This window comes from Osmerus eperlanus, chromosome 5 (genome assembly GCF_963692335.1).
Source record: "Osmerus eperlanus chromosome 5, fOsmEpe2.1, whole genome shotgun sequence".
Classification (NCBI taxonomy): Eukaryota; Metazoa; Chordata; class Actinopteri; order Osmeriformes; family Osmeridae; genus Osmerus; species Osmerus eperlanus.
Genome location: NC_085022.1, coordinates 2,384,590 through 2,410,799, shown reverse-complemented (window position 1 = coordinate 2,410,799; position 26,210 = coordinate 2,384,590). Strand labels below are relative to the sequence as shown.

At 44.8% G+C, this 26,210-nt stretch overlaps 3 protein-coding genes across 3 annotated transcripts in view; 1 reads left to right on the top strand and 2 right to left on the bottom strand.

Moving 5' to 3' along the window:
* mon2 (MON2 homolog, regulator of endosome-to-Golgi trafficking) overlaps positions 1-4,173 on the top strand; it is a 30,072-nt gene extending 25,899 nt beyond the window's left edge. Inside the window, 6 exon segments of the mRNA XM_062461035.1 lie at positions 534-724; positions 847-907; positions 1,023-1,146; positions 1,953-2,160; positions 2,852-2,934; positions 3,422-4,173. Coding sequence (XP_062317019.1) covers positions 534-724; positions 847-907; positions 1,023-1,146; positions 1,953-2,160; positions 2,852-2,934; positions 3,422-3,585 — 831 coding nt within the window. The 3' untranslated portion in view covers positions 3,586-4,173.
* LOC134020774 (E3 ubiquitin-protein ligase AMFR-like) overlaps positions 1-26,210 on the bottom strand; it is a 343,986-nt gene that overhangs the window by 23,941 nt on the left and 293,835 nt on the right. The window lies entirely within an intron of this gene.
* ppm1h (protein phosphatase, Mg2+/Mn2+ dependent, 1H) overlaps positions 9,243-26,210 on the bottom strand; it is a 46,243-nt gene continuing 29,275 nt past the window's right edge. The window contains exons 7-10 of the mRNA XM_062461011.1: positions 15,595-15,658; positions 13,697-13,804; positions 12,192-12,343; positions 9,243-11,961 (exon numbers count right to left, since the gene is read on the bottom strand). Coding sequence (XP_062316995.1) covers positions 11,814-11,961; positions 12,192-12,343; positions 13,697-13,804; positions 15,595-15,658 — 472 coding nt within the window. The 3' untranslated portion in view covers positions 9,243-11,813. The remainder of the gene's footprint in view (positions 11,962-12,191; positions 12,344-13,696; positions 13,805-15,594; positions 15,659-26,210) is intronic.

The window sequence follows — 26,210 nt, the reverse complement described above, 5'->3', positions numbered from 1 at the left end:
GGTTCGGATAGAAAACAAAGCACTGAAATCAATGGCTCAATAGCAACCAGTGTTTTATACATGAAGACTGATTGATGCATTGTTTGTATGATTTTGGGGGTATTCTATTCAGAAATAGTTCCAGTTCAGGGCAGTTTGGCTGTGACAAAGTGGACACAAGGTTTCAGAAGAATTTTTGGATCCATTTCATGAAGACTTATAATAGCTTCTTATCCATTAACTAAAGCCAATGTGCACTAGCATATATGCTTTACCACCAAAAGACAAAACAACCTTACTGTAGCATCAGCAGAGCAGACCAGCTGATGGAGGACATGGTTCTTCTTCCTCAGAAGGTCTTAGTTGGAATCGTGGTTTAAATCCCCTCTGACATACACACAGCAACATACCTGAAAACAGTTATAAGGAAGCAATCCTGCCCCTCTGCCTTTCTTGTCACACGTCACTTGAGATCTAATAAAGCATGAAACAGGACAAAAATAAATATATTATATATTTATATAATATAAGAACCAACCCCTCTTTCGCTGTAGACCTTACGGATGCCTCTGGGCCTGAAATATGCGTGTCCGTCGGAGAGCACCTGGAAGCTGGCCGTGTCCTCCCTGCTCAAGGTGCTGTTCGTGGGCCTGCCCGTGGCCCGCCAGCATGCTCCGTCAGGGAAGTTCGACACCATGTGGCCAGAACTCGCCAACGCCTTTGAAGACTTCCTCTTTACCAAAAGGTACGTGTAAGAATTTAGGCTTTTCTTGTTTTGCCTGTTCTGTAAGGCACCTTTGAGGAGTTGGTAAAGGGATTTGGTAGGTGCTGAATTTAGCTTAGTGAGTTTGTGTTTTGTTATTTCAGCACACCTCCCGATAATTTGTCCATCCAGGAATTCCAGAAGAACGAAGCCATTGACGTAGAGGTAAAAATCCTTATTCACCAAACTGACAAATCTCTCAATTTGCCTCCAAGCCATCCAATCACATCCATTTTGCCTCCAAGCCATCCAATCACGTCCCTTGTTCCCTGTTTTCCAGGTGGTCCAGTTGATCAGCTCAGAGATCCTGCCCTTCGCCAACTTTATCCCCAAAGACTTTGTTGGTCAGATCATGGCCATGCTCAATAAGGGTTCCATTCACTCCCAGTCCTCCTCATTCACAGGTAAACACAGGAGGTTGACTGTCACTTGTGAAGGTGGACCTTGGTGTTCTGCACACATCTGTGACACACAAACTGCAATACAGATCTCATACTGTGGACACTTGAGGAATTCAGATTACTTATTAGATGAATACATTTTCGTGTTATTATTTTTGTTCACCATACATTAATCAACTAGCTACTGTTATCGAGAAGTTATAGTTGTTGTGTTACACATTTCTGCATGTCATTGGCCGAATCCCATTTCTCTGTCTTACTCCGTCCCCTTCGTGTACCCCTAGCCCTTGTCCCTCAACCGAGTTGCAACATACTAGTCCTTTCGGTCGTATGTTAATGCAAGCCTCGCCTCTACGTTTCAATTAAGAACATGGTTGCAAATATACAGGGAAAATGTGTCCAAACTTTTGACTGGTACTGTATATGTACAGGACTGTGTAGAGCACAAAGTTTTTAATCAATTATTTAAGCCGAAAATACATTCATGGGACTCCCTGTGATGTGGGCGTCATTGTTGCCGGTTGCAGTGTATTCGGGGTACCCCTTGGTTTCCAGTAAGCTCCCGAAAATACTTGGTTTTAAGGAGTAAGTACCCCTTCCCCTTAGCCCTACCCCTCGATCAAAACGAGAATGGGGATAGCCCTTACTCTCACGTGAACCTGCAAAACGGCAAACCTGTCCCCCTTTATTATCAAGAAAACCGCTGCAATTTTTTTTAACTATCCCACCCACATTTGAAAGCAAACCGACTCCCCTGAGTTGGTGCACCTGACCCAGCCGTCTCTCCCCCGTCTCTCCCCGGCCCACAGAGGCAGAGCTGGACGTGCGGATGAGAGAGGACTTCTCCAAGGTGTGCTTCGAGACCCTGCTGCAGTTCTCCTTCAGCAACAGGGCGACCACGCCCCAGGAGGGCTACATCTCCCGCCTGGCGCTGTCCGTGCTGCTGCGCCGGGCCCAGGACGTGCTGCAGCGCTACGTGGAGGACGAGAGGCTGAGCGGGCGCTGCCCTCTCCCCAGGTGAGGCCTCCGTCACACACACACACACAGCCACACACACCAAGCCCCCACAAGGCAGAGGGTGTGTGTACACAGATCAGTATATGAGTTGAAGCATTCTGTGCTTCTGTCTTTTTTCCTCTTCCCCCCTTCTCTCTCTCTTTTCCCTGTGTGGCCCCCTTGCTGTGTGTGTGTGTGTGTGTGTGTGTGTGTGTGTGTGTGTGTGTGTGTGTGTGTGTGTGTGTGTGTGTGTCTGTGTGTCTGTGTGTCTGTGTGTCTGTGTGTCTGTGTGTCTGTGTGTCTGTGTGTCTGTGTGTCTGTGTGTCTGTGTACCATGCAGACTTAGTGTAACAAGTTTTTTCACTATCTTCCATAGTGGGCAATGGGTGAAGCTTGATGCTCATCTGCTCAGGTTAATACAGCATTCTGCATCCTTCAGACACGTGGCTGTTGTGTTGTTTTGGTTTCTCCCTGTGTTCCTGCTCCATTCCCGTTTGGCTGAAACCAAGCCTCCTAAAAAATAAATACATGTATTTCAAAGCCTTTTTTTTTGTCTTGTTTTTACATGTTTGACTCACTATTGGTTTGTTGTAGAGTAAAGGATGGTTCCAGATAGTTACTCACTTTGTGCTTACTTTTTTTGATCCCCTGAACGGTTCTTCACGTCAGACAAATGGCACGTAAAATTTAGTTTTTTTCATTTTTCTTCCAGACAACAAGTGACGGAGATCATCTTTGTCTTGAAAGCTATCAGCACTTTGATGGACTCACTTAAAAAGACCCAGCCAGAGAATGGTGAGTGTGGACTGACAGACTTGTGTCAAACTTCAGAGAAGGTGAACCGACTGTAAAAAGCAGATCCACAATAACATTTTACTGTATATATTGCACCTGTCCATGTTTTGTAGTTAATAGAAGGGGATTTTTGGGGGATGAATCTTAATTTCTGTAAATATATTCATACGCATGCCCTACTGCAAGGTGAAAGGCTATATTAGATTGAGAAATTACCAGAGAGACAGAACATAATCAGTGATTGTATTTTTGAAACGTCCTTGAAAGTTGTTTGTACTGTAAGATCATTCATTCAGACAGCAAGTCATTCTAATTAGCCTCTGGTGGTCTTACGAAAGAAATAATCTAGTTGATTGCTTTCCCTCCCAAATTTCTTTCCACCTCCATCCTATTCTCAACTGACCTCTCTCCTTTTCTTCCCCTCCCTTGCTTCTTTCCCCCCCTCCATCTCTTCCTCTGCCTCCCTGTCTCTGTGTCCCTGCTGCAGTGGATGCTAACACATGGGCCCAGGTGATCGCCCTGTACCCCACCCTGGTGGAGTGCATCACATGCTCCTCGTACGAGGTCAGCTCTGCTCTCAAGGAGGCCCTGGGGCCCTTCAAAGACTTCATGCAGCCTCCCGTCTCCCGAGTCCAGAACGGGGAGTCCTGACCAGCCCCCCCCCTCCTCCCCCACCCCCCCCCCCCCCCCTCCCCCACTCCCCTCTTTTTTTTATTTTATATAACTCGTGAAAAATGAATGTCCTGACCCGAACACACCCACACACTTTCAGGAGTGGAGGGACTTGACTCCACATGAGCCCTCATCTACCAGACGAACTCACCGGGGTTAGGAAGGGGCGTCTTGCTTGGACCACACTGACAACTTCTCTCACATCATCGGTGTACGCTTCTAATGCGAGTTAACTCTCATACTAGCAAGCTGGACTGTGTTGCCAGTTACAGTATAAATAATAATTATTGCAGTGTTTTATTTGGGTTTCGTTTTGTTTTCTGAAAGGAGAGTTGATTGTACAGTGCGTGGTTAAAGTGATAATGTAATTAAGAGAAGAAAAAAAAATATTGGGCTTTATTGATCTTGACTTGAGGATAAAGATTCAACTATCTTTTTGTGACTTTTTAAGCAGTGAGGATTTCATGCTAAATCTAACTGTAACATTCCATGTCATCTTTAGCCAGTCTCAGAAGGGACGAAATTGTCTGAATAAAATAAATGGGACAGTTCTATGAACAAATCTGATTGCTGCTTGTGCCTCGGTGATGTCACGTCACTGCCGATTTTGAAATATACCGCATCTCAGAATCACCGCGTTCAGGAGTGAGAACATTTTCAGCTTCCTGTCAACCTGTTCCATTTCATGAGACATGCAAGTGTACTGGATCTTATTCAAATGTATTATTAGATTTATTATTTACGATTCTGTCTTGACGGTTACCGTTATTATTACAAATGCTACATTGTTAAGACTGTGGGAGCTGTTAAGTTTTAGGTCAAATGAGGCGATGCACCGCGGGTCGCCTGGTACACCGGAAAATGGGGAGGAGACGTAGGGAGGTCTTCTTGGGCGGGGTTTCCCTGATATTTCACCGCCGCGGTTCATTACTGAAGAGGGAACGGATGGAATTCGGACGTGTGTGAATGTTGGCTTTGTTGGCTATCCGACGGGAATTATAATACCGGAGTGCATGAGAATATCATTCGAGACAATTACCTCGTTTTCGAAATATATTTCTGTATTCTGAAACTGCATTCAACCACGTACTGGCTGAGGTAGTAGTTTGTGCTGTTGGTTGGGTTGTGACATTGCCCGCTATGGAGATGACTGCGCAAGCTACTGCCTTGCTAGTGCTGGTAAACCACTTCAAACCGAGGAGTACTGTGTTCTTTCTCGTTTAAAGGTAAAGTAGTTGACTGAGCAGCGTGCGGTGTCGATACATTTTTTACAAACGAAAGGAATTGTGTCATTATGTTGTTTCGACTCATCATGTGCCTCATGGTAATTGAGCTGGTAACTAATGCTTTAATAAAATTAAATTCTTGTGGAGGACAGTTATGGGTATCCTATGCTTTTTTGTCATTCGATTTTCATTGACCTTCATAATCATTTACTCAAAGTTTTTACACGGCAAAAGGGATTATTTTACTTTGATATTCGAGTTGTAGGCTAACTGGCTACCATGTTCACTGAGATTAAAATGCACATTGGCCACCCTAGAATAAAACGCTTTGTGACAGTTTGTATCATTTCAAATCAATGTTCAGATTTGCCTCAATGAAAGTATTCTGGCGATAGACTCGTAAAGCAATGTAGCTATAGGCTTCGATTGAAGTTAGATTTCACCCCCGGGCAAGATATCCAATCTAACCAACATGTAGGTCATAATACTGTTGCTATGTAGAGAGCTGTGACGTGGCCATCACTGCCCACTGAAAAGACTGGTTTGACACGGGACTCTCGGGGTTATGTCCTCAACACGTCTCTGTTGACATACTGACATGGTCTGACATTCTGCATAGCACCAGTCACGGAAGACATAGTAAATTGTAACATGTGACACTACTGTAAGCAAACCATCCTAGCCTATAAACTGTTTTATTGACGGCATTCTCTGGGATATGGCCCCTTTGACCTCATGGTTTGTTGACTCAGTTATGTGCATCCAACCCGAGACCCCACACGCGTTAGCTGCCTCACGACACCACCCATCGTACACAGGATATGTGTCCTGAATGGGTTTTTTTTCACAGCCTGCTTGCCGTTAAGATGAATCATGGGTTATGAATTAACCTTATAAACCAGGTTCCTAGCTCTGCTACTACAGCACAGGTCTGCCCTTACGTACAGTGAATCGTTTGGGCTGCGGTCGTGTGGTGGGGTGGGTGTAGAATGGGTAATGAGTTTCAATTGGCTGCAGTGGCGAAGAGTCCGTTGGTGGAGTTGACTGAAGAAGATTGGATGCTACAATTGACCTTCCAACACTTACTTGAAATATTTATAAATGTATACAATGATCTGTTGGTGGGATTTGCTTTTCTTTTTTTTTACACCCGAACATTCAGTAAAGTAACAGAATAAGTAGGCTAGGTTTACAGTTATGGGCAGACTAGGGGCGTTGCCAGAAATGCCAGAATTTATTTTTGGGGGGGTCCATTTAAAAACAAGGGGACCCCCAAAAAAGGAATATAGTGTTTCCCCTACCATTGTTTTGGAGGGGGGCAGCTCGCCCCGCCAAAACAACCTCCCGCCCCTTTAAAGAATGACAAAAGATAGCATATAATTAGGCTATATATTCTGAAAAACGCGAGAAAGCTGATTTACACTAGGGGCAATTTGCTTCCTCCTTGTCGCCTCAAACTGTTAATTTCATTTGCGAAAGTTGCCTTTGTTATTTACACCTGATCACCTGTCGATGAGTAGCCTAGATCCACTGACAACAACAACATTTAAGTGAATGAGCTGGGAATAGTATCAATTCCTTGCATATACTGTGCTAGCTGTGTTATGCTAGCTAGTTTAGTCTTGAATGGCAACATACTGACGTTGCTAGTCCACAAATGCCCTAATAAACGCGTGTAATAGGGTTGGCCTCTCTTGATAGGCTACCTGTTCATGCTACCAGGTATCTCACACTGCCGGGCCTGTCACGTGACTTGCATTGAAAATGAATGGGAGGCAAAAAAATGATATAAAATCCTTGGTGGATTCATAAGTTCTTAACTCTGCACTGTACTCATCCATGAGATTTCCCAAGAACAATCCCGATCAACATGAGACTAGTCTGAGTGTCCTGGTCTGAACAGCAGGCAGAGTGAGTGCAGGACAAGGTAAGTTATGGAGGCCACTGCCTGCTCCGTCAAGCCCGGGCCCTCCATTTTGTATCAACAACACTCCCACTGGAGCCAAACCGAAGATAAATCTGCTTCAGTCCGTGGAAGCTCAAAGGCAGTAAATTAAAGCCCCCTGTGGAAAATCTGCCTGTTCCAATGATTAGCACAGCTGCACTGTGGAAGAAGTGGCCACACCTTCCTTCCTCCCAATAGGCAGGATGACCTGGTGGTGTGTAGACTCCAGTACTTTTGCATTCCCCAGATGCCTGCCTGCTGCCAGGCGGGTGTCAGGTGGCTGAGCGGTTAAAGAAGCGGGCTAGTAATCAGAAGGTCGCTGGTTCGATTCCCGGCCGTGCCAAATGACGGTGTGTCCTTGGGCAAGGCACTTCACCCTACTTGCCTCAGGGGAATGTCCCTGTAATTACTGTAAGTCGCTCTGGATAAGAGCGTCTGCTAAATGACTAAATGTAAATGTGTGTCCATTCAGCGTCTTCCTCTGGTAGACAAGCGCCGGGGGACCGCTGGGGACCGCCGGGGACCGCTTCATCTCAGCGCTTCAGCTCTTTATTGGCCGCCAGTTAGCTAGTTTCTTTATATTTTGTACATTATCTATTAACTTGAGCTAGGCCTATTAGATAATCATTAACAGATGTTTTAAACTCACTGACTGTTGAGTGGCAAGCTGGCTGAAAAGCAGAGATGGCAAAGGTACACACATCCTTCACTCAAGTAGACGTACAGATAGGCTACTCGTGTTTAAATAGACTAGTAAATATTGAAGTACTGACTACACTTTTTCACTCAAGTTAAAGTAAAGAAGTATGGGCTCTTAAGTATACTTAAATAGTAAAAGTAGTAATTACTACTGCTGTTTTAGTTGTCAGAAAAATAGTGAAGTACTGATAACAGAAAAATCTACTGAAGTACAAAAACAAAGTATTTGTTTTTGTATTTGATACATTATTACAAAAATACACTATATAGGCCTATAGACAGCAGCAAATTCACCAGGAGTCCTTTTTGACACTGACAATTTCCCTCATATATGGCCATGGATGATCATAGTGCCTCTATTCTCAGTCATGTCGACAACTCTCATTCAAAAACGTGCCTTAAAATATATATATTAAACCTTTCAAATATTCAACCTTTGGAAACTTTTTCAAAAATATTTCTTCAACCTTTCGAAACCTTTTCAAAAATAGTTTTTCAACTTTTAGAAACTTTTTTTTGAAACTTTTTTTTGAAAAGATTTTTAAACCTATCAAAAAAACAACAACTTACTTTGTAAATAGTTTTTTCAACCTTTCGAAACTTTCACTTAGTAGAAAGTAGAAAGTACAGATATTTGAGTTAAAAGTTTTCCGAAAAATACATTGTTAAGTAAAGTACTGATACCAGAAAAATCTACTGCCGGTAGTTTTTGTACTTCATTACATCCCATCTCTGCTAAAAAGGAGCGACAGTAATGAGACCTTTTTCACCTAGCGGTCGGGTGGGTACAGTGTTTTTTCTCGGCGGCCGAATACTCTCTTCCAGGAAAAAAAAAGTTGCGAGCCTATATGGACACTCAAGCATGCACCATTTCAACAACAGCTAGTCTATTTAAAATGTGGGAGGCGCATGCAGATAGATAAAGCACAGTGAACAGCGAAGTGAACAGTGAACTGTGCCAGTGCTGTCATCCAATCTGGACCCCCCACTCGCGTGTGGAGAGCAGGAAGGTAGTTCACACACGCGTGTGGAGAGCAGGAAGGTAGTGCCAGATCAGTGCTGGCCTGGCTGGAAGGGACTTGCTGGTGCTGGGATGTACAGCCCAGATGGCTCTCTGTCTCCTGCAGAGACCCTGGGACTCAAAACTCCCACGACAGCCCTTTGAGATCCAATGTGACGAGGAGGTGTACTGTGTGTGTGTGTGTGTGTGAGTGAATGAGCGTGAGTCAGTGAGAGAGAACATATATACATCAACAATATATCGAGAATATCAGGTGTGATTGTATGGCCAGATAAGACTTCTGGGCAGCTGCACTACTTAAACTGTAAGTGTATATCCAAAATAAGGCTATACAGTATTTGCTGCTGATGTTCTGTAAATCCCCACTGCTCATCAGTGGACTGTGTGCTTTCTTTACCTTGTTGTCCACACCCTGTCCCAGTAGGAGATAAGTGCTTCATTTCATTTGACACAGAAAGAAGGGTATTACAAAACTTTGAGCTGTTTTTTGAACCAGAACAGATAATCACGCTGTCTTTCAACATTCAGGAACATGTGTCTGGCTCATTGTGTTTCTGTCTCCAGGAATACCACTTTGGGTCATTGTAACACAATAGTCTTATTCCGAAGAATACCCTTGCATGGATTGTTAGCCTTGTTCACATAGCCATTCCTTGTATACCTGAATGTCATGCATTATGGAACAGCATATTTTCTCTCATCACAATTAACAAGTCTGTGTCCCACCCAAGAAGAAAAAGGTGAGTCATTTATCATCCAGTACTTTAATCAAATTGAAAAGCAACTCTAGACATCTTTTTTACATTGCACTCAAGTTTTCAAGACGTTACGAATGTTGAACTTCATTTTTTTTGTCAGGATTACAAATGTAAAGCACATACAGTGTCACAAAGGAAATACTTATTCCAGAAGTATGTGTTGCGCTGTATTTACATTTTTTTTACATTCACTTAAACCTCCACCTGTCTCTTCAACCGTCTTTTAAAGTCTCAAAGCAACTACAGTGGTTCTCTCTAGAGTGGGGAGGAAGAACAATGTTTGAACAGAAGCATGCATCATACCAGGAACAGTCAGGAGGAACTCAGAGTTACAAAAGAGGACGAGTAGATCAGAGCAAAAGCATCTTTTAAGAGATAGAAAGAAAACTTGGTACAAAAAGAAGTATTCCTCCAGCTTCAACAAGACATGACAAGCTACTGGATCACTGGTTCTGCCCTGCCCGAAGACACCTGCAGAACACCCTCTAATGCCACTCAGGGAAGTCCTTAGTTTGCATTACATATATTATTATCATTAGGAAAGTGTGTTCGGTTTTACAACGTCAACTCCCAATTATGTTCCTGACAAGAGGAGAATAACAAATATTCACACCTAACAACTAAACACCCATTTCAATAAGTAATGCCCTACGTCAGTCGACTGTTAAGATGAACAAAATGTAAATACCAGATCTTTATTCTGAACTTTGTTAAATTCTGAAGAATTTAACAATGTAAGGACCAACCACTTTCTGTATAACAGCATAAAAAATCTGCCACATAGCTTCCTGAGAGTTGTGACCTAACTTCAACAATCCATTAATAGTAAAAATAATTTTAAAATAATGGAAAATAAACAAATTCACGTTGATTTTCAGACAAGCAAACCGCACCACATACATTTCACAATCTGTTTCTCCAGTGTCAGAAGTCACTGATACTCTAGAAAGGACACACAGCCGTTTTCTCTAATAATGTCAACACTGAAAATTAATTCAGTAAGATATGATGTCAATACCAACTGAATTCAAACGTCAGTTGGCATAGGTATCATCATATCAATCACAGTGCACGAACATCGAACACGAAGTGCTTACATTTTCAGATTAGACTAATTTAAAAGACTGGCAAGTCTACCAGAAAATGCTGTCCATTACATTTGTAAACAGACACACAAAGAGATAATGCACACAGGTAAAACAAGGAAAGTGGATTTTTTAAATCATGAGGTAGATGGGAAAACTTGATTTCATTATGATTAGACAGGAACTGTGTTGAATTCGAATGGTTCACCACTGCAGGGGCTGGATTAATTCAAGATGTAATGCAGGTTTGCTATCAAAACACCAAATATTTTTCAGTCATACCAGTGGGTTCTTCAGCATCGAAACACATTAAAACTTTAAATTACACTACCGTTCATTAAAATGAACAAATAATGTACACATGAGTTCATGTTACTTCTGAGGGCAGCTATATCATTGTTTCTCCCTCAGCACGGCCACAACTGACTAAGAAAATGAAAATGTTTTTTAAATAAATAAATACAAATTTAAAATGAAAGAGAGATTTTCTTTAGTCATTTAGCAGACGCTTTTATCCAAAGAGTATCCAGAGATGGCCAACGGGCCAGTGGCAGCCAGCTTCACAGCAGACTGACTTCATTTAGTCCCACTGCACACAGCCCAAGGAACTAGGTAACTCTGAAAAATCAAAGCTAAAGGATGTCTACTGGCAGATTGCACTATTTTGAGATTTGAGGACGCAAAGGACGGCTAACCTTGGTCAAGCAGGGCTTAGATGATCCTTAGAAGATAAGGGGCTTGATCACTTACAGTATATACATTTCAAGCAGGGTCTCTATACACTGTACAATCATACAACAAAACCATATACACAATATCCCAAATGTCACCATTTTAAACATATTTACATACTTATTGTCAATAACGTTAATATCTCAATTCACATCTTCACTTCCTTAACAGGTTCCCACATGCCTACCCCCCTCCAATCACTTCCTTCTGCTTCATCAGATAACATACAAGGCTAGTAGCCGTCTAACAACTTAAAAGGGTCAGTTAGAGAGAGTGTAAGTAGAGACCCATTGGTGTACCTCAGGTTTCTTTGCTCTACAAAAGGGAAGTATACATTTGAGTCTAGATCCAAACTACCCAGCAACAATGGTGACTAGCCGTTTCTGTACCATGTGGGTCTGGTTGAACTAGTCTTATCTTCTGCAGTGTGCTGGTTACACTAGGTGTTCACAACTTTACTAGGGGAAACACATTAACAACCTGATGAGAGGCTATGGTCTGAAAGAGAAGGCTCTTCGTTGACCCTCGTTTTCACATTGACCAATGCTAGTCTCGTACAATCCTGGACAAAACCTCATACCGTGAACTAAACTCTGGCCACAGCGACTCATCAGAAGTAGAAAATCCTTCACGTGGGGAGAGCGTTTAGCGTGACAAAGACACAGGTCAGGGATCAGGAGGGGGAAGGTGTCGAGGAGATACGAACCACGCGTCTCTCCCCGTCGCAGGTGCCAGCGGTTGCTAGGTCTGCCTGTTGCCGTGCATCAGCGGGATGATGTAGACTGAGATATCGTCCCCAGATCCCAGCCGCTCGTTAGCTATCCTCCAGCCACGGTCCCTTAGCACTCCTCGTGCCCGCATCACCAGGTCCTGGGCCGCCATGGTGTACCTGGGGGGAACCAGGCTGTTAGAACTCACGCCACGCTCACATCACTGTACGAGTCCCTAGCACCTGTCTTCAGCCAAACACACATGACAGGAACCCCAGAGAACTTAAGACAGGGACCAAAAGTTTTATAAATGAGCATGATTACTACAAGATAGCAACGTTTTTTTTTTTTTGGGGGGGGGGTTTAAGCTGTGACCTGTGACATCAGCTGAGCCGTGAAAGGAACGTGCCTGTGAGGGTCGTCAGGGCCACATTTGGCAAGGAAACCGGTGATGGCCTCGTTCACCTCCTGGTTGGACAGGACGTCCCACAGCCCGTCTGTCCCCACCACCAGGACATCATCTGCCCCGTGCTGGTACTGTGTCAGCGGGTACACCTTCACCTGGAGGCGCAGGGGAGACAGGAAGTGGTGACGCAGGGGAGACAGGAAGTGATGGCGCAAGGGAGACAGGAAGTGGTGACGCAGGGGAGACAGGTAGTGATGGCGCGAGGGAGACAGGAAGTGATGGAGGGGGGAGACAGGAAGTGATGATTGGCGCTGTATCAAGATATACAGTACACACATTCTTCCTGGAGATTGTGATCAATACGTGTCCTGTGTAAGGAGAGGGAATCTGTGAAGGAATCATGCCCTTTTTACAGCCCACTGTTTCTGTTTAGTCACATGAACAGTAGGTACCATGGTAACACTTTAGAGTCGGGTGTAATAAGAGGTAGTTAATAGGTAATAAGGCCTTAATCAATCTTATTACACATATTGATGTTAGTAAGCATCTTATACAGGCCCATTACCTAACACTTATCTTACGATAACACTAACCCTAGCCCTAACCCTTACTAATATTACTGACACTTCTTTGGTGTAATTAACACAAACTAATGTTCATAAGCATGTTATAAGTGCCTTATTACCTATTAACTATTGCTTATTACAAGCACTTGGATTAAAATGGTTATCATTATCATTTGTTTAAACAAGCAACCTTGGTTGGCAGCTTTAGAGACTTAAGATAGTCTCTTTATATTTTTCTGACATCACACAACAGGCTCAAAAAGTTTCCAGAAAGTCTGAATAACTGCTTCTTGCGTGTTCCTCTTTGGGTGTGAGACAAAGTAACAAACTACAGTAACTTCACTAGTTTCTCCATGAGAAGCTTCTCACCTTACTCAGGCATCAGAAGCTAAAATCGGTTAAATCCTGCCTCTATTATACACACGGTCAACAGGAAGAACCTTGACCTTCAGTCAACCCTGTGACCCCTCCTTGTCAGTTTGTGAGGGAAGAACAGACGCCATCTTCCATATGTATCGACTCTGTATTTCCTGTCTCGGAGGAGCCAGGCGCGGGCAGACAACTCGCCGGAGGGAAGGAAACATGTTCAAAAGAAAGCACGTCCATGCTGAACCAGGACTGAACTCTGTGGTTCTGAATTAAAGATCAAGAGAGAGAAGGAGAGCCGTCTGACTCCTGGAGGGATGAAGGGAGGGATGGAGTATGTGTACGATATGCGATTACGAGGTTAGTACTCTTTTTGAAAGACGGAGACTGCGATGTGTCTGCAATGATCAAACCAGACTCCTGGTATTCACCCTGCAGTTCAGGATACAGTCCATCATTTATTAATCACATCATCATTGAACCATCATCCAACCGAGACTTACAGTCATTCATACAAGGAAGAATAACATGAATGGTATATAATACCAACTTTTATATAAACAGGCAATACTTTACCTCAGGGCAGCAGGAGAGGAAGGGTTTGATGTAGATGTTGGAGTCGTGGACTTTAAGGTCATGGTCTCCCAAGCCCCTGGTAACCCCAATCGTTGCCAGAACACGAGCCTGCAAAGATCATCACATACCCGTTTTGAAAACGAACCCTCTCTGGAGGTCAACTACCTCTGTCTGGAGGTCAACTAACTCTCTCTGGAGGTCAACTAACTCTCTCTGGAGGTCAACTAACTCTCTCTGGAGGTCAACTAACTCTCTCTGGAGGTCAACTAACTCTCTGTGTAGGTCAACTAACTGTCTCTCTGGAGGTCAACTACCTCTCTCTGGAGGTCAACTAACCTTCTCTGGAGGTCAGAATGCTCTTTGTTTTGGCAACTATTTCAAATGTTTGTCTGCTATTGTTTCCAAGGTTAATTGGTCTCAGTTCACCTCTGACTCGGAGTGGTGCTGCCTTAACTCAGTCAGTCCATGGAATGGAGTTACGTTACAAATGAACACAATTGGTTCACTATAGATGTATAAATCTAACATACCCTTGTACTCAGTCTTAAAACAGGTGAGTTATATGTTAATGCGTGTCCTAATGAGAACGGTTTACTGCACTACCTGTCCTAAGACCGAACCTAGTCTTGGTACATCTCAAACCGATCCGTCAGTTTACTACATCACTTCAAGCCAAGCTGCCGGTCTCAATAGCTCTACTAAATAATGGCCCTCGTTGAGCACTTCCTCAGAGATGTTCCACCACAATCAGCAGAAGGACAGCCCAGGGGACATCTGATGTGCATGGATTACCCGCATTAAGGCAAATAAACACAAGCTCTTCATTAAAAACAAAGCACATCAGAAAAGGGTGCTGCCTCTAATGTGACGGAAGGGGGATTGTTCATGGCTCTGTGAAGCAACTGAAAAGCATCTCCGCTCTGCGTCTTCCAGCCCTCTGAATCCTTAACGACCTCCTCGGCTCCAATCTCAGTCTTGCTCTCATTTCCACGCTGTGAGCCCCACTGGCTGTGCAAATCACTGCCACATCTCCAGCTGGCAGCGGGTGCAGGGCCGGGAAGCCAGGCTAAATGAAAATATATATCATTAACATCCGAGTGAGGAGGTGGCTGGAAGTAACTGTACAGCATAAAGCCAGACCAGCACCAGCCGGTGATCAGGATACACAACAAACAAGGCAGCGAGGGATGAGGAGAGGATGAGTGTTTTAAAGTAAAGACCCTTAGGCAGAGAACAAGAAATACCCTGGGATTAAATCACTAAGTGTGGCAAGCTTTGAAGTGCTCCTGCGTCCATACCAGACACAACCCCCCCCCCCCTTGCTCTCTCTTTCCTATCAATTCATCCCTCCCTTCACACACTCACCCTTCTCCTGACTTCACTTCAAAAGCAGGACTGACGGACGGACTGACGGACTATTCCAGGTTTGTGACAGGCAGTGTCCCAGACAACACTCTGGGGTGATATACACTGGTCCACACACACACGCACACACACATACACACACACACACACCAGCAGCTCTAGGCTGTGTGTGGAGTGAGAGAGCAGAGTGGATAAACATGGTGCTTCTCCTTCAAAGCGTTATAACCTCTGTATACCTGGAGGAGGAGCTACGCCGAGTTCACAAACCTGGCGCCCCTGGGTGAGGAACAGGACAAACCTGGCGCCCCTGGGTGAGGAACAGGAATACACCTTAGCAGCACCTTGAAAAGCCACAGTATTTCTCTAGCTCGACTGCAGGCATGACGAAGAGACACCAGGTCGTTACTGCAGGCGGAGCTAGCGCTCTCTCGCCCCAGGTGACGGAGGGTGCCCAGAGGAGCCGTGGGCCCCGAGGCGAGGCAGACTGCGGGGGCCACAGAGCGGGCAGACAGGCGAGCGGCCGCTGACCTTACCTTCTTCCCTTCGCCGTAGATTAGGGGAAACTTCAGGTCGTCGTCCTCGATGGTTTTATACGCCCTGCGCAGAGGAGAGAGGAGAGAGGACTTTAATGGGTTTTTGTTTTACGGCTGGCAGTGTGTGCACGCTCTGCAGCCTCAGAGCCTCCCACAGCCTCAGAGCCTCCCACAGCCTCAGAGCCTCCCACAGCCTCAGAGCCTCCCACAGGGCCCTAGCTGCAGACCACAAAGTGCTGGGAAGAAAGAGAGGCTGTAAAAAAAAAATATATATAAATATATATTAAAAACACAGACAAGACAGATGAAAAATGGAGACAGGGCCTTAGCATATCTTTGTTCTGTACTCCCCTCTCTGACTCGTCTTATGGAACTCTCCCTTGTGATACACACTTGCAAAATGCCACTGAATATGTAAGATGCTCTTGTTTGGGTGTGTGTACGTCAATGTGCAGTGTGTGTGTGCAGTGTGTGTTTACGTTCGGCCCATATTCACCCATTCTCTGAGCGATCTTAAACTTCCCCCACTCATGAATAATTCACCATAATCATCTGACTAGGCGAACATATGAACCTTTTCCATTTAAACATTCCAAGCCTATGGTGAGTGCATGTACAGGTGATTACAGTAGCCCCCCTTCACTGTTCAAGAAGGTCTGTGCACTCAAACTGCACACACGGCACTATTCTCCGCCAATTTGCATGTTTTTTTCCCTCTGCAACAGTCCTCTATACAGCTTTACCAAAAACAGACACTCGAGCCACTAGTGATAAACCATCCAGAACCCAACCTGAGAGGACTTAGCCCCCTCTCGCCTACGTCACACCTGGCTCTGGGAATGTGGAAACCAGCATCTGTGTATGGAAGCAGTCCATACCTTGTCAAATGCAGTTCAGCTGTGTGGCTGTAAAGAGGATTAGCAAGGAGCGGGATGGTTTTTAGATGACTGGTTTCACTTGGGGAGACCATATGTTTCCACCCTGGGCGTGCGGGACTGCAGCACTCAGCACTTCTCTGTCAGCGAGCAGAGCAGCTCTCTGGAAGGCTCGACTGGGAGAGCTGGAACGCGTCCCTCGATCCAGACAACACAGACCGCTTATAACAGTCAAACTACAGCGGACAGTCAAACTACAGCGAACAGTCAAACTACGGCGGACAGTCAAACTACGGCGGACAGTCAAACTACGGCGGACAGTCAAACTACAGCGGACAGTCAAACTACGGCGGACAGTCAAACTACAGCGGACAGTCAAACTACGGCGGACAGTCAAACTACAGCGGACAGTGAATGTGCTCCCTCACCTCCTCTTTATTATTTCAGTTTGCAGGCCAGAAATTCCCAGAGCCAGTAACTTGACTCTGTTTCATGGAGACGGTGTCTGTCACACTGAAGCTGACATGCGTGTGATGGTGGGACTGTGATTCATTAATCCTGCTCCCGGAACAGTCACCTCGCTCCCCCTCATAACTCAATAACAAACAGTCTGGCAGTAAGAAACAACATTCCCAAGCTACAGCACTGTTTGACCACAACAGGAACGCTCTCACATTCAAGGTTGATTTAGCAACCAACGTCGTGGTCTGAGAACAGAGGAAGGAGGGAGGGAGGGACAGAAGGGAGGGGGAAGGGGGGAAGGCCTGAAGGGAGGGGAGTGGAGGAGGGGAAGTTGGTCAGAGGAATGGAAAAGGAGGAGGGGAGGTAAAGAGAGGAGAGGGAAGGGCAGGAGGGGGAGTGAGTGAGTGAGGAAGGGAGGGAAGAAAGAAAGGGAGGGGAAGAAGGGAGGGGTGGAAGAGGAGTAAGGGAGGGGGGGAGGAAGAGACAGGAGGAAGGGAGAGAGGGGAGGTATGGAAGCTCAGTATGAGCCCTTCTGAGGGCATGGAGAGATGGGCAGGGGAGAGCAGTGATCTCATCTCTTAGGAACAGACAGTACTGCTGCTCTGTGCAGAGAGGTGACAGAGAAACACAAGCTTTACGTGATCAGTATCTCAATGCCAAACACACACACAGCATCATGCACACATACTAACACACACACACACACCAACATGCACACATACTAACACATACATACTAACACACAAACAGCAATAAACTCTGGAGTGACATTGAACAGCTAGCGGAATTGTGTACTCGTTCAAACGTACTGGTACTCTAGATGATCAAGAAGACATCAAATAAACGTCTGCCAAACCTCTATGGACGAACGATAGCTTGGATATAGGGACCGATCCTCAGTACAGTCCTTTTCTAAATACAGACTAAACTTACGTTTCACTGAGTCCCCAACAGGCTCTGGAGAGGAGGGAAGATTAGAGGAAGGAGAGGAGTAACAGAAGAGATGGAGTTAGTTGTGACAGTGAAGAAGTTGGAGGAATTCACCCATCTCTCTCTCCTCTGTTCCTGGGGTGGAGGGAGGGTAGATGCTGGAGGGGTGGGGTACCACAGACACAGCTTGAGAATATGAGAGGCCGTCTGAGCTAAACTACTGAAAAACTTGCTCATACACATGCACTAGGGCCTACATTTTGCCAAATACCTCAACACGTTTGCTGGTTCAGATTAGCAAATATATATATAGTACAGGTTCTTTTAAAGCGGTCATTGACTGCAAAACCGAGTTTACCTTGTAGTAGTTGAATAACGACAGTTCGGTGGGTAAAATGGGCATACAGTGAACCTCAAAGTCCATTGACACTTCTTTCCTATGCAAATCTCACACCCTTCTCTTTTTCTCTCTCCCCCCAACCTCTCTCTCTCTCCCCCCCACCTCTCTCTCTCTCTCCCCCCCTACTCTCTCTCCCCCCCACCTCTCTCTCTCGTCCCCCCCACCTCTCTCTCTCTCCCCCCACCTCTCTCTCCCCCCCCACCTCTCTCTCCCCCCCACCTCTTTCTATCTCTCCCCCCCCACCTCTCTCTCTCTCTCCCCCCACCTCTCTCTCCCCCCCCACCTCTTTCTATCTCTCCCCCCCACCTCTTTCCTCTCTCTCCCCCCACCTCTCTCTTTCCCCCCACCTCTCTCTTTCCCCCCACCTCTCTCTTTCCCCCCACCTTTCTCTCTCTCCCACCACCTTTCTCTCTCTCTCCCCCCCCACCTCTCTCTCTCCCCCCACCTCTCTCTCTCCCCCCACCTCTCTCTCTCTTTTACTAATGTAATTTCAATACTGGAGATGAATGGATGGGTCCTAGACTTCGATCAGTGCAAACTAAAATAAATCCGTCTTCACAATGTCCAAACATAACAATGTGTGCATCTTGTTTTTTCAATGTGTGCATCTTGTTTTTTCTTTCAAGTCTTAAGCAGCAAGCGTGCTGAGGTATTAGGTTAAGCAGCTCTGCCTTCCTTTTACAGTGACTTACGGATGCACTGAAACAAACTTGCAGGCGCACTGAAAATTGTCTCCTCGCCCACCTTCTCTCTCCCCTCCCTTCCCTCTCCCCCTCTCCCCCTCTCCCCCTCTCCCCTCCCCCTCCCCCTCCCCCTCCCCCTCCCCCTCCCCCCTCCCCCTCCCCCCCCCCTCCCCCTCTCTCTCTCTCTCTCTCCTCTCTCTCTCTCTCTCTCTCTCTCTCTCTCTCTCTCTCTCTCTCTCTCTCTCCTCTCTCTCTCTCTCTCTCTCTCTCTCTCTCTCTCTCTCTCTCTCTCTCTCTCTCTCTCTCTCTCTCTCTCTCTCCTCTCTCTCTCTCTCTCTCTCTCCTCTCTCCTCTCTCCTCTCTCCTCTCTCCTCTCTCTCCTCACTCAATTCAATTCAGCTTTATTAGCATGACAGTCATTTCAACCGTATTGCCAATGCAAGACGCACAATAACAGACAACCATACATCAACAACAATATTCAAACACAACATAAGGAACAACAGTCTCTATCGTCAGGAACATGTGGTAACAACAAAGTCTCAAGAGCAGAAAACAACAAATCGAAACAAAAACCTACCTAAGTAAATAGCTACATTGAGATGGACAACACATATTACAAATAGGATTTCAAGGCTGGTCACATTACATTCAGGTTTTCCCTGATTTCATGGCACTCTTTTAGAAATCGTCCAGATAGGGGGGCTGTGTGTCCTCCCCTAAGAGCACTTTTAGCTTTTCATTATCAGACAGTGTGGTGAATGATGGTACAAGGGATTCAAATTTATCAAAGAAATGCTGTCTGGTATGTCTGTACCGTTGGCAGTGTAGTAAAAAGTGCATCTCTGTCTCTACCTCACCTGTAGTACAGTGGCCACAACTCTGGACTCTTCTGGTAACCAGGTTTTCTTATGTCTGCCTTTTTCAATGGCCAGACTGTGGTCACTGATCCTGTATTTGGTCAGGATCTGTCTCTGTTTTACGTCTTTTACAGTATAAAGATATTTAGCCAATTCATAGTTTCTGTTTAGGGCCCGATAGCAACTTAGTTTGTTTTGTTTTTTGGTTTGGTTGTTCCAATGTTCCAGATAGGCCTTTTTGGTTTGTTGGACAATTTGGTTTACTCTGATTGGTGATTGTGAAGCAGTGCTGGTCTGAGATGGGGCAATGTTAGGTGTTGGTTGGTTAATTAGTCTCATGACCAGCTGACTGAAAGGACTCTTTTGGGGGTTCAATTCTTGGGTTTTCAGTGCTTCAAATTGCAGAGTATCTTGGGGACTTAATTTGAGATGTATCCAGAATGTTTATAATTAATGGATATCGGCCTAATTCTGCTCTGCATGCATTGGTGGGTGTTTTCCTTTGTATATTCAATATAATTCGACAGAATTCAGCATGCAGGGCCTCTATTGGATGTTTGTCCCATCTAGTGTAGTCATGCTGACTGAGTGGACCCCATACCTCACTGCCATATAGAGCTATTGGTGCTATTACGCTATCAAATATTTTAGTCCAGATTCTGATTGGTATGTCTATTTTATGGAATTTTTTTCTAATTGCAAAAAAGGCTCTAGAGGCTTTCTCCTTCAGCGCATTCACTGCCAGTCCAAAGTTTCCAGAGGCACTGATTTTGATTCCCAGGTAGTTATAGAACAGGGTGTGCTCTAGTGTGGTGTTTCCTAGAGTGAATATATGTTTGTTTTCCTGAGATCTGGGCTTTTTCTGGAAGATCATTATTTGAGACTTTTTAAAGTTTACTGTCAGGGCCCAGTTCTGACAGTATTGCTCTAGCAGATCCAGATGTTGCTGTAAGCCCTGCTCTGTGGATGACAACAGCACCAGGTCATCCGCATAGAGTAGGAATTTTACCTCCCTTTTATTCAGGTTGAGGCCAGGGGCTGTAGATTGTTCCAACAATACTGCTAGCTCATCAATGTAGATATTGAAGAGCGTTGGAGATAAGTTGCATCCCTGGCGAACACCTTGTCCTTGAGTGAAGAAGTCCGTTCTTTTATTGTTAATTTTTATCCCCGCACTTATTTTTGACATAGATTGATTTGATTATGTCATAAACTTTACCTCCTATACCACTTTGGTGAATTTTATAGTATAATCCTTCTTGCCAGATTGAATCAAAAGCTTTCTTAAAGTCAATAAAGCATGCAAAAATCTTTTTTTGTTTGTTTTGGTATATGTGTTGATCTATTAGGGTGTGTAGGGTGTAAACATGATCAGTAGTGCGGTGATTTGGTAGGAAGCCAATTTGTGCTTTACTCAAGACATTGTGTTCCGTAAGGAAGGCCAGCATTCGGGCATTGATAATGCTGCAGAAGACCTTCCCCATGTTACTGCTCACACAGATGCCTCGGTAGTTATTTGGGTCTAATATGTCTCCACTCTTGAATATTGGGGAGATAAACCCTTGACTCCATATTTCAGGGAAGCAGCCCGCTTCAAGGACCAGGTTGAACAGCTTAAGCAGGGCCTGCTGCAGCTCAGGAGTGCTGTTTTTAAGCATCTCTGTCCTGATACTGTCAGGACCGCTGGCTTTTCCTGATCTTAATTTTTTTATATTGTCTTCTAGTTCTTTTTATTGTAATTTGGTAATCAAGTGGGTCCTGATTGTTCTTGATGGTTGTTTCAAGTATTCGTAATTTATCTTGTATCTGTTTCTGGTTAGAGTTTAGACTGTTAAGTGGCATTTCTTTATACAGGTTTTCAAAATGTTTTTTCCAAATGTGACCATTTTGAATGGTTAAGTGTTTGTTTTCATTTTTGTTTAAGTTCTTCCATTTTTTCCAGAATAGATTTTGGTCAATTGAGTCTTCAATTTCTTTTAGCTTTTGATTGTAATGTTTTCCTTTTTTTTGCTTTAGAGTTCGTTTGTATTCTCTCAGTGTTTCGGCATAATTCTGACGCAGGTCTGTGTTTTGAGGTTGATGGTGTTTTTGATTAGACAGATTTCTTAATTTTTTCTGATGTTTTTACAGTCTTCATCAAACCACTCATCACCTTTGGGCTTCTGTTTTGTCTTATAACTCTTTTTAGTAAGACCTGCTTTATTGGCGGATTTGTGAAAGATTTTAATAATTTCTGTTACTGCCCTATTTATTTCAGATTGATTTGTTTGGAATTTTGCAGAGAGAAAATCATGAATTAGGTTGGTAATTTTAGGAGAAGTTAATATATTTTTAAAAGTGTCATCACTGTCAGGAGCCCATTTGTATGATTTTTGTAGTTCAAACATTTTGCAGGGCTCAGGTTGTTTGTTATTTTTTTGTCCATTTGTTTTCAGATAGACATTTATCTGACAGTGGTCTGTTAGTGGTGTCTGAGGTCTGACAGTGAATGCGCTGATGGAGGAGGGGTCCATGTCAGTGATAGCGTTAGTCGACTACACTAGTTCCAAGAGTTGAACAGTATGTGAACCTTCCTAAAGAGTCCCCTCTGGTCCTACCATTGAGCATGTACAGGCCTAGGGAGCGACAGAGATGCACTGGCCTAGGGAGCGACAGAGATGCACTAATTCTTTGCCCGTTTTGTTTACAATACGATCAGGGTTGTTTCTCTGGGAGATCGTGTAGGTATGGTACAGTGAGGGTTGTCTAAAGATGTGATTCTTACAAGCAGCATCAACCATGTCAGGCTCACATCCTGTTCTGGCATTCAGGTCTCCAATCAGCAAGATATTACCCTGGGCCTGGTAGTGGTTGATCTCTACTTGGAGATTGTCAAAAAAGTTTTCATTAAAATATGGTGATTCCTGAGGGGGAGTGTAGGCTGCACATATATATAAATCACTGTCACATTTGATGTTGATTTTGTTTAATTTAAGCCAGATATGTGTTGGTGCTTTTTAAATTTGTTTTAATTGGTTTGATAACTCGCTTTTGTACCATACAATAACCCCGCCAGAGTCTCTGCCACGTTTGGTACTTTTCTGTTTGAGGGATGGTAGTAGGATTTCTGTGTATCCTGGGGGACAGTGAGAGTCTGTGTCCTGCCGACACCATGTTTCTAAAAGTATGACAATGTCATGGCCATCTATACATGAGAGAAACTCTTGGTTTGAACTCTTTGCTCCATAGACAGAAGAGTATAAACCTTGGATGTTCCATGAGCTAATCGTGAGAGATTTACTTTCAATCATTTGTTATACAAAAAAAGAAATTATTATATTAGATACGTACAATGACAGGTAAACAATTCAATTCAATTGAGATCAGGCAGTGAGGAATACCCTTATTAAAATTAATATATATATATATACACACTCACTCTATTTTCCTCTTTAATAATAAAAATTATAAATATAACGTTTTTACACCCTTTTAATATCTTGTTTATACATATACTAATGGTGTGTGTGTGTGTGTGTGCGTATGTATGTTTGTGTGTGTGTGTGTGTGTGTGTGTGTACTAGTGTGTGTGAGTTTTAGTGTACAGGTGAGTATGTTGGTGCGTCAGTATATTATATATATATATGCATATTGTTTTGTTTTTTATTAACCAATTATTTTGCAGATAAGGTGTAGTAGCTGTCTCACTTCTCCAATGTCTGGGTGTCCTGACACTACCTGTGCGTAGGTTTGCTTCCTCTCAGGGGGAGGCAGGGCTTGTGCTGTGTTGTGTTGTGCTCCTGTGTAGGGTGCTGAGCCAGGCGTGCTGCAACGGGGCCTGACACCAGAGCGTGGCTGTTCTCCGCTGGGCTGGGTGCCTCTAGGTGGAGGTTTATATGGTTGGGATCCACCGGGTCGGGGTCTAGTTGGCTGGGAAATAGTGCGTGGAGGTCCAGAAGGCTGAGACCCGGAGTTGGGTATCTGTCGTGCTGGGCTTTCCTCCCTCCTGGCTGGTGGGGTGCGCGATGTGGTGGCAGAGCTGGATCATCTCCTCCACAGGGTGTGGCTCCTCTCAGGTCTTCGCCAACCTCCAGACGTTGCTCTGATCTAGGTGCACTCTGTCATACAAGTGTTCAGTTGTTATAGTGGGGTGGTGGGCGATGGTTACATTGGTCAGGGTGCCGCAGGCTGTGGTGATCCTGTTGTTGATCCATTGATGACGTCACAGGGGAAGTCTGTTCGTGGCAGAAGGGTGGAGATGGTGATCTTGGCTTTTGGAAATTCTTTGCAGGCTTTCTTAGCCACCTCCGTTAGGGCCTCTGAGACGCCCTCTCTCTTGTAGCGCAGGTCATTGGTGCCGGTGTGTATAATAATGTTGTCAGGCTGACCTAGGTGGGCGTGGCAGAGCATCTTCAGTGCGCTGTCAGTGTGAGGGCACCAGAACATACCAACTCTGTGTCTGGGGAACAATTTCCTATGATGGAGGAATTTGCCATTGGAGTCCATGAGGATGGCAGTCTTAGGTGGCTCTTGGCATGGTGGGGTGCTCTGCTCCTCTGAGGGCTGTGGGGCAGAGGGAGGGGCTCAATTCTCTGCTCCTTTGCTGCTGTGTGGGGGGCAGGGGGACGGGTGTGTGTGGAGGTAGAGGGGGGGGGGTCTGGGTCTGTCCTGTTGTTCTGGGTCTCTGCCTGTTTGCTGGTCTCAGTCTGGGAGCCAGTGTTAGTGGTCTGGTTGAGGGGTGGGTTGTTCTGCTGTTCTCTGGTGCTGAGGTTTGTGTCACTCATTTTGCGCAACTCTTCTCTGAGGCTTTCATTGTCCTGTGTGAGCTTCCTCACGGTTTCTCCTAGTTGTGCAACAGCAGCATTGGTCTCCTCTTTCAATAGACCCATTTCAGCTCTCAGCTGGTGGTCTGACTGTCTTTTTTCTTTAGATTCTATGATTTCCATTTCTAGAAAGGATATACAGTCCTGGCTGTGTTGAAGAGATACTGATGCTGATGCCCTGGGTGTGTGGTCCTGCCAGGGGTACTGGGTGCTGGAGGAAGGGATTGGGTGCTGGGGTTCTGATTGCTGGGGGGGGGTAGTGGGTGCTGGAGGGGGGGTAGTGGATGCTGGGGGGGGGGTAGTGGATGCTGGAGGGGGGGTAGTGGGTGCTGGAGGGGGGTAGTGGATGCTGTAGTTGCTCTGGACAGGCAGAAGTGGTACTTGGATCAGTGTCAGATTGGTTGGATATTATTTCAATCGGCATATTGGTCTTTATTTTTTCGGCAAGAGCTTTCAGTCTGGGAAATTCTCTTTCAAACTCTTCTAGTTTAGTCTGAGATCCTTGAATCTTTATAGTGCCATTGTTGTAAAAGTTCATATTAAATTTGGGCTCAGTATTTGTATATAGCTGCCTGATAGATTTGTTCCTCCCATCTTGAGGTTTGTGTACTCTGCATGGACAGTGGCATGCCAGGCCTCAGGTTGCTGTGTATAGAATAGTAGGTCTGCTTTGACCTCTCTGTCCTTCAGCTGTTGGTAGTCAGCTCTCAGGGTCTCTGGTGCCTCTCTCAATAGCCTGCTTCTGTACTTCTTTTTCCAGTTTCACTTGTGATGTCATCAGGATATTTTATTGCTAGGTTACCCAAGCTCCGCCCACTGGGCTGCTGTAGAAATGTATCCATTTTTAACTGTCCGAATTTGAAAGATGCCTCAACTGTCAGGATTTGAGAAACTGCAAGGTTCTTCTGTTTGCTTGATAACTAGATTGCTACCTAGCTTGATAGCTTTGCTAGCTTTGCTAGAGGTGTTTATTATTCGCTTACCCAAATCACTTTTATTTGATCTATAGGCCTTGGCAGTCTTGTCCTCTGTTCTTCTATCTGTATGATTTCTTTGTCCTTGGTTAATCCTATTTCTTTGATTGTTCCTTGTCCAGGTTATTCGGCAGTGGGTTACTGTATGTTCCTCAGCAATATTTAGTCCTCCTTTTTTAAATTGGATATTGTGGTTGACTGGTATATCCAATATTTCAGCCAGTTGCTCACCTTTGCAGGATTTTGCTGAAGATTAACTGAATAGTAAACTTGTCATTGTACTAAATCCAAAAATAACAATTTTGAATAATGTTCTAGGAGCTCATTTTGTATGCTGCAAATGCTCTCTCTCTCTCTCTCTCTCTCTCTCTCTCTCTCTCTCTCTCTCTCTCTCTCTCTCCTCTCTCTCTCTCTCTCTCTCTCTCTCTCTCTCTCTCTCTCTCTCTCTCTCTCTCTCTCTCTCTCTCTCTCTCTCTCTCTCTCTCTCTCTCTCCTCTCTCTCTCTCTCTCTCTCTCTCTCTCCTCTCTCTCTCTCTCTCTCTCTCTCTCCTCTCTCTCCTCTCTCTCTCTCTCTCTCTCTCTCTCTCTCTCTCTCTCTCTCTCTCTCTCTCTCTCTCTCTCTCTCTCTCT